A 14,382-nucleotide genomic window follows, 5' to 3' on the forward strand; every position below is an offset into this window, starting at 1 on the left:
AGCCTGCGTTATGCAAATGACACAACCTTGCTTGCTGAAAGAGAAGAGGACCTGAAGCACTTACTAATGAAGATCAAAGACCACAGCCTTCAGTATGGATTGCATCTCAACATAAAGAAAAAGAAAAATTCTCACAATGAGCAACATCATGATAAAGGGAGAAAAGATTGAAGTTGTCAAGGACTTCATTTTACTTGTATCCACAATCAACAGCCATGGGAACAGCAGTCAAGAAATCAAAAGATGCATCGCATTGAATAAATCTGCTCCAAAGGACCTCTTTAAATTGTTGAAAAGCAAAGATGTCGCCTTGAAGACTAAGGTGCACCTGACCCAAGCCATGGTATTTTCAATCGCATCATATGCATGTGAAAGCTAGACAATGAATAAGGAAGACCGAAGAAGAATTGATGCCTTTGAATTGTGGTGTTGGCAAAGAAAATTGAATATACTGTGGATTGCCAAAAGAACGAACAGATCTGCCTTAGAAGTACAACCAGAATGCTCCTTAGAAGCAAGGATGGTGAGACTGCATCTTGCATACTTTGGACATGTTGTCAGGAGGGATCAGTCCCTGGAGAAGGATATCATGCTTGGCAGAGTACAGGGTCAGGGGAAAAGAAGAAGACCCTCAACAAGGTGGATTGACACAGTGGCTGCAACAATGAGCTCAAGCATAACAACGATTGTAAAGATGGCTCAGGACCAGGCAGTGTTTCATGGGGTTGCTATGAGTCGGAACCGACTCAATGGCACCTAACAACAACATTTCGTTTAATTCTGCTCTAGGTTCTATTATTTGCTTTCTTCTGGTGCCTGAGGGTTTCTTTTGTTGGTATTTGTTCAAGTTGTAGGGATAATTCTTTGATTTTGGCCCTTTCTTCTTTTGGTATGTGTGCATTTATTGATATAAATTGATCTCTGAGCGCTGCTTTCGCTGTGTCCCAGAGGTTCTGATAGGAAGTGTTTTCACTCTCGTTGGATTCTACGAATTTCTTTATTCCATACTTAATGTCTTCTATAACCTGGTTGTTTTTGAGTAGGGTTCAGTTTCCAGGTGTTTGATTTCATTTCCCTGCTTTTTCTGTTACTGATTTTTACTTTTATGGCCTTAGGGTCAGAGAAGATGCCTTGTAGTATTTCGGTGTTTTAGATTATGCTAAGGCTTGGTTTATGACCTAATATGTGGTCTATTCTAGAGAATGTTCCATGTGAACTAGAAAAGAAAGTATACTTGGCTGCCGTTGGGTACAGTGTTCTATGTATGTCTGTGACATTGAGTTGGTTGATTGTGGCATTGAGATCTTCCATGTCGTCATCAAGCTTCTTTCTGGAAGTTCTGTCCTTCACCGAAAGTGGTGTTTTGAAGTGTCCTTCTGTAATTGTGGAGCTGTCTGTCTCACATTCCAATGCTGTTAGAGTTTGTTTTATGTATCTTCCAGCCCTGTCATTGGATGCATATTTAATATGGTTATATCCTCCTGGTATATAGTCCCTTTAATCATTATATAGTATTTTTTCTTATCCTTTGTGGTGGATTTAACTTTAAAGTCTATTTTGTCAGAACTTAATATTGCTACTCCTGCTCTTTTGTTATTTGTTTGATATGTTTTTTTCACCCTTTGAGTTTTAGTTTCTGTCTCTAAATTTAAGGTATGTCTCTTGTAGGCAGCATAGAGATGGAACATGTTTTTTTATCCTTTCTGCCACTGTCTGTCTCTTTATTGGTGTATTTAGTTCATTTACATTCAGCGTAATTATGGATAGGTATGAATTTAGCGCTTTCATTTTGATGTCTTTTTTGTGTGTTGTTGACAGCTTCTTTTTCCCACTTAATTTTTTGTGCTGAGTATTTTATCTTTATGTATTGTCTTTTCATCGTATTCGTTGTTACCGTTTCTGCTGAGTCTATTTTTTTCCTGTATTTTGTTTTGATGATTAGGATTGTTAGTCTCGTTTGTGGTTATCTGAATATTTACCCTTATTTTTCTAAGTTGAAACATAACTTTTATTTCTTTATATCGCCTTGTCTTCCTCTCCATATGAAAGATGTATGACTACATTTCCTAGTCCATCTTTATTATTTTAATGTTGTCGTCTTTTACATAATGACATCGCTGTTTCCCTGTTCTGAGTTGTTTTTTTTTATCTTGATTTATTTTTGTGATTACCCTATCAGGGTTGACATCTGGTTGCTCTGTCCTGTGTTCTAGTCTTGGGTTGCTATCTGATATTATTGATTTTCTAACCAGAGAATTCCCTTTAGTATTTCTTGTAGTTTTGGTTTTTACAAATTCCTTAAACTTCTGTTTATCTGGAAATGTCCTAATTTTACCTTCATATTTGAGAGACAGTTTTGCTGGATATATGATTCTTGGCTGGCATTTTTACTTCAAGGCTTTATATAAGTCAACCCATTGCCTTCTTACCCTCATGGTTTCTGCCGAATAGTCCAAGCTTATTCTTATTGACTCTCCTTTGTAGGTGACTTTTCATTTATCCCTAGCCGCTCTTAAAATTCTCTTTATCTTTAGTTTTGGCAAGTTTGATTATAATATGTCTTGATGCCTTTCTTTTGAGATCTACCTAGTGTGAAGTTTGATGAGCATCTTGGGTAGATATCTTCTCATCTTTCACTATATCAGGAAAATTTTCTGCCAAAAAATCTTCAATAATTCTCTGTATTATCTTTTATCCCTCCCTGTTCTGGTACTCCAGTCACTCATAGGTTATTTCTCTGATAGTGTCCCATGTGATTCTTAAGGTTTCTTCATTTTTTTAGATCCTTTTATCTGATTTTTCTTCAAATATATCGGCGACAAGTGTTTTATCTTCAATCTCACTAATTTTGCCTTCCACTTCCTCAATTCTGCTCCTCTGACTTTCTATCGAGTTGTCTAATTCTGTAGTTTTATTGTTAATCTTCCAAATTTCTGATTTCTGTCTCTCTGTGGATTCTTGCAGCTTACTAAATTTTTCATTATGTTGTTGAATAACCTTTTTAATCTTTCAGCTGCTTTATCTGTGTGTTCCTTTGTTTGTTCTGTGTTTTGCCTGATCTCCTTCCTGATCTTGTTCCTCATGTCTTGAAGAGTTCTATATATTAATCTTTTGAATTCTGCATCTGGTAATTGCAGGAAAGCACTTTCATCCAGAAGACCCCTTGAGTCTTTGTTTTGAGAGCTTGTTGAAGCAATCGTGGTCTGCTTCATTATGTGATTTCATATTGACTGTTCTTTCTGAGTCATCTGTAAGTTATTGTATTAATTTATTTCATGTTTGCTTACTGTATCCCAGCTTCTTGCTTTGTTTTGTTTTGATATGCCCAAATAGACTGCTCGAGTGAGCTAGCTTGATTATTTTCGGCTTTGAATCTCTAACGTCCTGTCACCAGATGGCTAGACCTGTTATCAGCTGTATGAGCCTAGGAGTCCATTCACTTTTCTTGAATGGATTCAGCTCAGGTGTCCAGGTAGTTGGTCATCAAGTGTGTGGTACAGGCCATGTCCTACATCCTTATAGGGGCAGGGGTGATTGTTGTAGGCACGGGTATCTGATTACAGCAGGGGGGCCACACTCTGAACAAGGCAGGGAGCTGACAACTGTCCCCCAAGTGTCTGTAAGGAAAGTACATCCCTGTTCCCTAGAGCACAGAGGTGGGTGGGTTTTGCAGACGGACCTTGGGCACCCAGTGCTTTTGGTCGTAAGGACTGGGAGGTACCAGTTATCCTTGGGCCCTGTCATGCGTAGCTAGGTGACATGCATGGAGCCACCTGCTCTTAGGCCCCTGATGTGGGTGGGAGAGGACCCTGTTTAATTAAGCAAAGCAGTGTCAAACATCAAACACCCACCTTTCCACCACACAGCTGAAACAGTTGCAGTTTGCCAACAAGGACCTATTCTCCTGAAATGCTCCCACACTGGTCGAAGCACGGGGGAAAGGTATTCAAAGTCCATGGACCATTTATGCCTGGACAGGATCGACTTGTGTCCTGAGCTCCGCAATTTAGTGGAGCTGGTAGATTATCTTTACCCCCAGTTGTGAATTTATTTCTTCTCCAGGGCTGGGAGAATGGCTCAGGGAACTCAGCAGGGGCCATCTCAGGCCCAGAAAATAGACAACCACTGAAGCCAGCTTGGGGACTGGGGGCACAGTAAAATATACACAAGTACTTAGCTTTTGCCGAGAGCAACGTTCTTCTCTGGTTCTGGAGGTGTGAGTAGGCTGTGCGGCTGGCTGTCACTCCTGAGGAAGTTGCTACAGTTGCTCCAGGGAATGGTGCCTGAGGGTTCCCAGTGATTCAGGTCCGGAAACCTCTCTCTGCTTCTCAACCATGTCTCGTTCTCCCTGCTACTCAGTTCCTTTTCTGACTTTGCCTTTGATGTTTTGGGCTCCTAACTTGTCATAAATATAACCGTTTCACTTGTTTTTTCTGGTCTTTGTTGTGAGAGGGATCACTGGAAGCGCCTGACTACTCCACCATCTTGGCCCCGCCCCCCACATTTTCTAATTTTACACTATGCAGTATCCCCTTGTTCTGTTCAAATAACTGCCCTTGATTCCACATGAGCACAATTAAATATTCTAGCATTCCCATTCTTCACGATGTTATCCATAATTTGTTGTGATCCACACAGTTGAATACCTTTACATAGTCCGTAAAACACAGGTAAACATCTTTCTGCTATTCTCTGCTTTCAGCCAGGATCCATCTGACCTCAGCAGTGACATCCCTCATTCCATGTCCTCTTTTGGATCGGGCTTGAATTTCTGGCACTTCTCTGTCAATGTACTGCAACCATTTTTTAATTATCTTCAGCCAAATTTTACTTGCCTGTGATATTTGATAATTTTTGCATTCTGTTAGATCCCTTTTCTTTGGAATAAGCATACATATGAATCTCTCCCAGTTGGTTGGCCAGGTATTTCTCTTCCAAATTTCTTAGCATAGAAGAGTAACCACTTCCAGCACTACATCATTTGTTGAAACATCTCAGTTGGTATTTCGTCAGTTCCTGGAGCCTTATTTATCAACAGTGCCTTCAGTGCACCTGAGACTTCTTCCTTTCTTACTTTCCGTACCGTCGGTTCCTGATCATATGCTACCTCCTGAAATGGTTGAATGTCTGTCAGTGCTTTTTGGTACAGTGACTCTGTGTATACCTTCCATCTTCTTTTGCTGCTTCATCAGAAGTTAGGCTTTGTATATATGCCCTTAAATATGTTAAGAAATTTCCCTTCTATACCTCTTTTGCTGAGAGCTTTTATCAGGAAAGGGTGATGAATCTTATCAAATGCCTTTTCTGCATTGACTGAGATGATCATGTGATTATTTTCTTTTATTTATGTTATGAATTGCAATGACTAATTTTCTTATGGTGAACCATCTTACATACCTGGTATGAATCTCACTTGTTTGTGATGTACTATTTTTTTTTTTTTTTTTTTTTTGATATGCTTTTGAATTCTGTTGGCTAGAATTTTGCTGAGAATTTTTACACCTGTGTTCATGAGGCATATTTTCTGTAATTTTCAGTGGTGTCTGCCTGGATCTGATACCAGGGTTATGCTGGCTTCATAGAATGATGTATTAAGGAGTATTCCCTCCATTTCTATGTTCTAGAATAGTCAGAGTAGAATTGGTGTCATCTCTTCTCTGAATGTTTGGTAAAATTCTCCAGTGAATTCATCTAGGGGCTTCTTTTGGAGGGGAGTCTTTTTTATGACCTATTTAATTTCTTCTTTTGTTATAGGTCTGTTCAAATTTTCTACCTCAGTTTGTTGGTTTAGATAGGTACTGTTTCTGGAAATTTGTGCATTTCTTCTGTTTTCAAATTTGTTGGAATACAGTTTTTCCTAATAGTTTGTTATGATCCTTTTTATCTCAGTTCTGTTGTAAAGTCACCCATCTCATTTCTTGTTTTGGTTATTTGCATCTTCTCATTCTTTGTCAATTTGACCAGTGGTTTGGCCAGTAAGAAGGGGCCTTGGATTATGGCCTCTAGGCAGGTGGTGTGGCAGGAGTATGGGGTTTTCCATCAATAATGATCAAGAGACTCAGGGGAGAGGGTACATGCTTCTCTGGTCACCAGATGTGGGTACCTGGGTACTTCCTGTTGGCTGCAGCCAGCAGTCAAGACTTGGCTCTGACCAGCAGGATCTCCTGCTGACACTCTGTGGATCTATTACTTTGTGTGTGCCACCTACCGCCACTGCTAGCGAATATACCTGTGTCTGGATCCTGGGTTCTAACATACTCAATGCATGCCACAATCCCTGGAGCTCTCACCCTCCTTCCTGTACTTTTCCTTTTTACATTTGGATCATGTTCCACTCATCTCTCTTTAGTCTTTATGTCTACACAGTTTCTCTGTCTTTTGTTGGGAATTCCCTGAAGTAGCCTTCCTGTGGTCCTCACCTGGGTTCACTACTGGCTTTGTCTTAAGATGACCACGCTGTGCCAGGGCATCTGGTGAGGCACCTCCGCTCAATATCACTCCACTTTTCCTGCGTTCATTCAGTCTCTTCCAATCATTGTTCAGTTCAATTTTGTTATCCTTCCTTTTGATGTTCAGGGTTTAAGTATTGTCATCTAATTCTGTTTCACCTGGGTCCTCGGGTCTTTGCTATAAAGGGGTGGCATGGTGTGTCTGATTAAGCTGCTGTCTCTGCTTCTCCCAGGAATTAGTATTTTTTTTTAAGTTCCTGGGTAGTGGAAACCTTGGTGGCATAGTGGTTAAGTGCTACGGGTGCTAACCAAAGAGTCAGCAGTTCGAATCCGCCAGGTGCTCTTTGGGAACTCTATGGGGCAGTTCTACTCTGTCCTATAGGGTCGCAATGAGTCGGAATCAACTCGACGGCACTGTTTTTTTGTGTTTTTTTTTGGTGGGGGTAGTGCAAACGGTTAATGCACTCGGCTGCTAACTGAAAGGCTGGCAGTTGGAGTCTACCCAGAGGCGCCTTGAAAGAAAGACACCTAGTGATCTATTTCCAAAAAATCAGCCATTGAAAACCCAATGGATGGCCTGACAGAGACTGGAGGAGTCCCTGAGACTATGTCCCCCAGGCACCCTGCTAACTCAGAACTGAAGACCACCTTTTAGCGAAGATTAGACAGGCCTATAAAACAAACAATAACACATGAGGAATGTGCTTCTTCAGTCAAATACTTGAGACCAAATGGGCAACACCTGCCCAAAAGCAAAGATGAGAAGGCACGAAGAGACAGGAAACTTGACAAATGGACACAGGGAACCCAGGGTGGAAAGGGGGAGAATGCTGACACATTTTGGGGATTTCAACCAGTGTCACAAAACAATTTGTGTATAAATTTTTGAATGAGAAACTAATTTGCTTTGTAAACTTTCACCTAAAGCACAATAAGATGTAAAAAAATGAATAACATAAAAATAAACAATAGCTAAGGGTGTTTTGGAGCAGACCAGTTTAAAAAGTCCTGGGAATAAAACAAAATCTGTGGCTACCAGACACAACACAAATGGGTCATTCCAAGGCAGACCTAGTTTGGGGATGTCAGGAAAAAAAGAAAACTCTATGGAGCACAGTTCTACTCTGACACACATGTGGTTGCCACAAGTCAGAATCTATGCCACAAAAAAAACAGCAACTGATTATTGTTTTAAAAGCTCCTCGGGTAATTCTGATATGCAGTCAGGTTCAGATAGGAACTCTAAAACAGTGCTTCTCAAACATTAATGTGCAGACAGGTCACCAGAGGAACTTGCTAAAATGTAGGTTCTGATTTCAGTAAATCTGGGGAGGGAGGGGCCTGAGCGCCTGCATCTCTCAGGCTCTCCAGTAAGGCTGATGCGGCTGGTCTGCAGACCACACTTTGAGTAGCCGCAAAGGTCTAGGATCTAAAAGACGAAAGTGGCTGGGTTTTAGATATCCCATGGGAGGTTCCTTGATATTGAATAATAAATAATAAAAATTCATCTTTTGCAGAAACTCAGAGAATATTTGGAAGGCAGTAATCTCATCACAAAACTTCAAGCTAAACATGACTTGCTGCAGAGGACCCTTGGAGAAGGTCAGTTATTTGGAATAAATGAAAAGATGATGTGAATTTTGTATTCTGAAGAGTGGGGATCATGTATTTGTGCTTTTAAGTAGCAGAGTATACTCTATGTTTAGATTTGGTTTTATTTGTATCTGCAATAATCAATTTCTCCCTTGAACTATTTTCTTTTTAAGCTTGCTGTTGACCTTGAGGAGGAATAGTGAAATCAAAAAAAAAAAAAAAAAAAACCCCAGTGAAATCTAGGGAAGGCTGAAAAGCCAGTGCAGAGCACCCGAGGGAAGGATCCTTAGAGCACAGTGCTGTAATGATAGAAAGGGCTGAAGGAGTGGCGCACCTGCTTCCATCTGCTGACCCTCTTCCTCCCAATTCACTTCTTCCTTCCCTTCTTAGACTTCTCCACCCCCACCAGTTTTAATGGGCCAAGTGTTTGTCCTTCTATCTGTTGTCATTTTGTACTCCAGAAACTAGATAAGCCGATTTGGGCTTTTTTTTTTTTTTTTTTTCCTGTAGGCATTGGCTTTAGTTGAGAAATAACCTAATAGTGTAAGTAGATTAGAAGGCCTGGTTGCACAAGGGTTAAGCACTGGGCTGCTAATGGAAAGGTTGGTGACTTGAGCCCACCTATTAGCTCCATGGGAGAAAGACTTTGTGATCTGCTTCCATAAAGATTACAGCCTAGAAGACACTACGGGCAAGTTCTACTCTGTCATACAGGGATGCAGTGATTTGAAATCAACTCAACAGCACACAACAATGATAAAATATTGCTATAAAAATATCTAATGATAATTACAAAAACAATAACCGAAATTTAATACAGTGAAACCTGTGAGAGCCAGAACTCAATGGGACTGCCTTGTTTTTCCGGGTCTCAAAAGTTTTCCACCTTTGACAGGGTGCAGTCTTACTACTGTTCTGTTAGTGGGAAATATTTTAGTTTTCCGTCTCTGACAGGTGTCCACCTTACATATACTCTGGCTTTCACAGCTTTTATTGTATAAGGCTTTCTATGTTCTAGGCATTGTTCTAAACTATATATTTCACTGGGCACTATTAATGTCCCCATTTTTACAGATGAGAGAACTGAGGGGGGGAAAGGATTTTAGGCAAAAGAGACTGTGTAAATATTATTGTTTCACTTTTTGTCTTCATGAAATTTAAAAGGAAAAAAAAAAATACAAGCAAAGTCCTTGTCTTAAGTGCCTCATAGTCCATAGCCTTATTTTTTATTCACACTAGATCCTGCTTTATAAGTTATGGAAAGTGAAAGAAGAGACTGAGTTGTGTGAGTCAATCAGGGCAAAAAGAGATAACTGCTCTTGGACCTAAATTCTTGCCTCCTATCATTCCGGAACCTTCTTTATCATCTTCTCTCTTCGTTTTCTCCATAGTACCCATTATCCTCAGGGAATGACCGTGTGGAGAAAGGTCATCGTGACCTAAGACTCCACTGTGTTATGCAGTTAGAATGGCAGGTTCTAAGATCTAAAAAGCCTAGTTCACCTAGGTGGGGAAAAAGCAACAGTTAAACTACCATACAGTATCTTAAAACAAAAAAAAACTCAGCATAGCAACCAAATGCAATGTGTGAACCTTTGCTAGATTCTGAATCAAAAAACTCTAAAAGACGTTTTGAGGACAATTGAAGAAATTTAAATCCAAACTGTATATTAAATAATATTATTGAATTAATGTTAATTTTCCTAGCTATAAAAAAAAATTTTTTTATGATAATGGTATTATAGTTATGAAGGAGAAATGTCCTTATTCTTAACAAATGCTTGATGAAATGTCTGTAGCTTATTTTCAAATGGTTCAGAAGAAAAAATACATATAAAAAGAGAAAAGGGTTCCCTGTACTATTCTTTGAACTTTTCTGAGGTTTGAACTCTAAGAAGAAAACAAAAGCCCTTTTACTTTTATCTTAGAATGGTTTTCTTAAGCTAGTAAGCACATCTTATTTTTCCCCCTTCTACAAAAAAAAAAAAAAAGTGTCATGTAAAGCCTTTTTCCGTTTTCATAATTGCCTGATACCTCAGCAATGCCGCCAAGGTCAGTTGCCAGCCCAAAAAGGCTAGATGGATGCTTAGAGGTGTAAAACTTTTTCCTACAGAACTGGATACCACTTTAGAAATTGCAAGTTTGTTTGAGAAAATTAAGTGGTGGGTGAATTTACTCTTGTCACCTTATGAAGACACATGTATCGATACACTTAAGGCCACATTCTGAAAACTTATGGTATTCCTTCACCATAGTTTCTCTTATGTCTCCTGAAGAGAAAGCCTCAAATATTAATACTATTTTATATGTCATTTTTTAGCCGAAGTAGTATTGTTACTTGGACATGTCATCAGAAAAGATTAGTCGATAGAAGGGAACATCATGTTTGGTAAAGTGGAGAGCCAATGAAAGCAAGAGAGGCCCTCAGTGAGATGGATCAGCATGCTGGCCTTAACAATGGACTCAGACGTGTCAACGATTGTGGGCATAGCACAGGACTGGGCAGTGTTTTTGTTCTGTTGCATATGAGGTTGCCATGAGTTAAAGCGGACTCGATGGCAACTAACAACAGCAACGTATTTTAGCCAACTTGCTGAACCCAGACACCAGATTCTGTCTTTAGCTATATTTTACTATGTGAAGTCTAAGCCACTGTTTCTTTATCTTGGAATTTCTTTCAGTGTGTTCCAATGTCCCAGTGATGTAAATTGTGTTCAGGTGTACAAGGCCTTCCCTGGACTCAGTTTGTTCTGCGTAAGAAACAGGATTGTTCTCATCAGGGTTTTCATCCAAAGGCCAGGAGACACACTTGCCTTTGCCTGCTTGTTGCAGACCCCTCTGCCCCACATGCAGGCTTGCCTACACACTAATTGTTGGTCGTTGCCTGGTTTTAACACTGGAAGGTTTGCCCAGAGAAAAGCTGAGCATGGAGAACTTACCCCACCTTTTAGCTATAGCCTGCTGACTTTCCATGCAACCTTGTTCGTGTTAATCGGCTTTCACCAAAGGAAAGGAGGAGAGGGCTAATGGTTCCTGTCACATGATGAGGTAATCAGATGGTGAGCCCTTATGAAGAGATCCAAGTCTGGGTTTGGCTAGATAAGGTTAGTACAGGATTAAATGGTGCGTCAGGGGACAGTACTGAGTTTTTCTATAGAAATGGCATCTCTGGATTATTCTAGATTCACTGCTGCAAAAAACTGCCTTCATAGGAAAACAAATAGAGCCTAACCCAGAGGTTTAGCAGTTGATCTTACACAGCTGAAACTGTAACTACAGACATGTGTTTGGCCTGTCTTACTGCTCGCTTTTTGGCAGGATACCAGTGGCCCAGTAAGTCCTTTGATTTACAACATTGCAAAGCAATGAGATTGGCCTCTTAAATTGGCACTGTCAAAATTCAGAATTCCAGATTTTTCCAAAGTAATTCTTGAAATAGAAAGAAATACATAACAAGTTGTTAAGACCAAGGTCATCATCATCATCTTCATCCTTGAGTAACACCATTACGTGCTTTTGTGATACTTGTTTTTAAATTGGAGAAGTTAAATTGAGCACAGTCAATGAGATATACATCTATAAAAAAGAGGCACTGAAATTTTTTTCTTTTTCTCTTTTAGTAATGAGTCTAAATGTTCACATTAGCTTCTTTGTGTGCAACATTGTGAGTTAAAAAAAAAAAAAATCAGTGCAATTTTGCTAAACCCAGAAAATCTGACACTGGAAGATTAGCTCTATGTTATATTATTTCTAGCCCTTGGCATAAGATTTCTGACAAAGGAATTCAATAGATTATCCTCACACAATCCATTGTCTGTCTTTGAGTAGGAGTACAAATATACTTTCAAAGGAGAAGTGACTTGTGAATAATTAGGTTTTGTAGAAAAGCACTGCAGTAAATGGCATGCTTAAGGAAGAAAGGGACTGGAAAGTAACACCAGGCATCCTCATCAGTCATTCATTAGGGCAGCAAATCCAGTGTATCTTTGTCCAGTTGGAACTGTGCACATTTTAAATACTTCATCTGGCGTTTTAGTCTCAAGCGGCCACCAAAGTGTATTTGGGTTTTCCCTTTTAAAATATGGAGATGTAGTACATTTATATGTGAAAAATAATTTACTTAATGATTCTCAAGTGCAGTTACAAAAAGTAACCTGAAATAGATGTTTGTACCAAGATCAAGTTAATTCTTGGGTCAATTTTTTCCTCCAAATTGCATCTAGAGATGGGAGGGGAAGGAGTTGTCTGTTTTTAATAATTAAATAGCCTGCCAAAGAAAATGATTGAAAACTAATCCTCAAACCACTGGAAGCTTTCACATTTCTCTGGGAAGCAGATTCTTCTAAGCCTGTGTGTTATTGATCTGTTAGTGATGATACTGATTAAAAAATAAAGCCTCATTCATCAGTAGAGACACACTCAGGACTATTAACTGAAAAACAATGGATGTGGTGGTGTGGCTATGCTGTGAATAATAGTTCTTGCAAAGCTTGTTCTTGGTTCATTATTCAAGATGTATCTTTTATAGGTTTTAAATTTTTTATCTCCTACTATTAACCAGATGGATGAATGGATGGATGGGGCAATATAATTTTAAGCCATTTTTAATATGATTTTGTTCTAAGTCTAGGGGTATTTTCTACCACTTGTCTGTCAGTTTGGCTTCAGTGATAGAAACAATGCTGAAGATCGGATGATAGAATTTTGTAAGACCAACAAATTATTCAATGGAAATACCTTTTTTCAAAACAAATGGTGACTATACACATGGACCTCACCAGGTGGAATACACAGAAATCAAATTGATTACATCTGTGGAAAGAGACAATGGAGAACCTCAATATCATCAGCCAAAACAAGGCCAGGGGCTGACTGCAGAACAAATTATCAATTACTCATATGCAAGTACATGTAGAAGTGGAAGAAAATTAAAACAAGTCCAAAAGAGGCAAAGTATGACCTTGAGTATATTCCACCTGAATTTAGAGACCATCTCAAAAAAGATTTGATGCATGGAACACTAACAGTCGAAGACCAGATGAGTTGTGGGATGACATCAAGGACATCATACATGAAGAAAGTAAAAGGTCATTAAAAACACAGAAAAGAAATAACCAAAATGGATGTCAGAAGAGACTCTGCAACTTGCTCTAGCTAAAGCAAAAGGAAGAAATGATGAAGTAAAAGACTTGAACAGAGTATTTCAGAGGATGGTTCAAGAAGACAAAGTATTATAATGAAATGGGCAAAGACCTAGAGCTAGAAAACTTGAGGCTTGAATTTTTTTCTTCAGTTCTTTCAGCTGGAAATGTTAAAGAATAAATTCAGGCCTCAGGTTGCAATATTGAAGGAGTACATGGACAAAAAGTTGAACACAGAATGTATCAAATGAAGATGGAAGGAATATACAGAGTCACTGTACCAAAAAGAATTGGTCAGCACTCAACCATGTCAGGAGGTAGCATATGCTCAAGAACCAGTGATATTGAAGGAAGAAGTCCAAGTTCCACCGAAGGCACTGGCGAAAACAAGGCTTCAGGAATCGACAGAATACCAATGGAGATGTTCCAACAAATGGATGCAACACTGGAAGCACTAACTCACCTATGCCAAGAAATTTGGAAGACAGCTACCTGGTGAACCGGCTAGAAGAGACCCATATACCTGCCTCTTCCAAAGAATGGTGATCCGATGGCATGTGGAAATATTGAATAACATAATATCACATGCAAGTAAAATTATGCTGAAGATAATTCAAAAATGGTCGCAACAGTACATCAACAGGGAGCTGCCAGAAATTCCACCTGGATTCAGAAGAGGACGTGGAACAAGAGATAAATCATTGCTGGTGTCAGGTGGATCTTGGCTGAAAACAGAGAATACCAGAAAGGTGTTTACCTGTGTTTTCTTGACTTGCAAAGTCATTTCATCTGTGTGGATCATAACATTATGGATAACATCGCAAAGAATGTTATTTCCAGAACACTTAATTGTGCTCATACAGAGCCTGTGCATAGACCAAGAGGCAGTTGTTTGAACAGAACAAGGGGATTCTGCATGGTTTAAAATCAGGAAAGGTGTGCATCAGGTTGTATCCTATCATCATAGTTATTCAGTCTGTATGCTGAGCAAGTAATTTGAGAAAATATGAAGAAAAACATGGCATCTGGATTGGAGGAAGACTCATTAACAACCTGCATCTTGCAGCTGACACAATCTTGCTTGCTGAAAGCAAAGAGAATTTGAAGCATTTACTGATGAAGATCAAAGACTACAGCCTCCAATGTAGATTACATCTCAACATAAAGAAAACAAAAATCCTCACAGGTGTACCAAAAAG

The 14,382-nt window shown here is 39.3% G+C and overlaps 1 protein-coding gene across 2 annotated transcripts in view; it reads left to right on the forward strand.

Annotated features, from left to right (window-relative positions):
• Nucleotides 1–14,382, forward strand: part of SRGAP1 (SLIT-ROBO Rho GTPase activating protein 1) — a 336,426-nt gene that overhangs the window by 272,405 nt on the left and 49,639 nt on the right. For both annotated transcript variants that reach the window (XM_049883765.1, XM_049883766.1), the window contains exon 10: nucleotides 7,967–8,051. In XM_049883765.1, the coding sequence (XP_049739722.1) occupies nucleotides 7,967–8,051 (85 nt within the window). The remainder of the gene's footprint in view (nucleotides 1–7,966; nucleotides 8,052–14,382) is intronic.

The sequence above is a fragment of the Elephas maximus genome, chromosome 4 (assembly GCF_024166365.1).
Source record: "Elephas maximus indicus isolate mEleMax1 chromosome 4, mEleMax1 primary haplotype, whole genome shotgun sequence".
NCBI lineage: Eukaryota > Metazoa > Chordata > Mammalia > Proboscidea > Elephantidae > Elephas > Elephas maximus.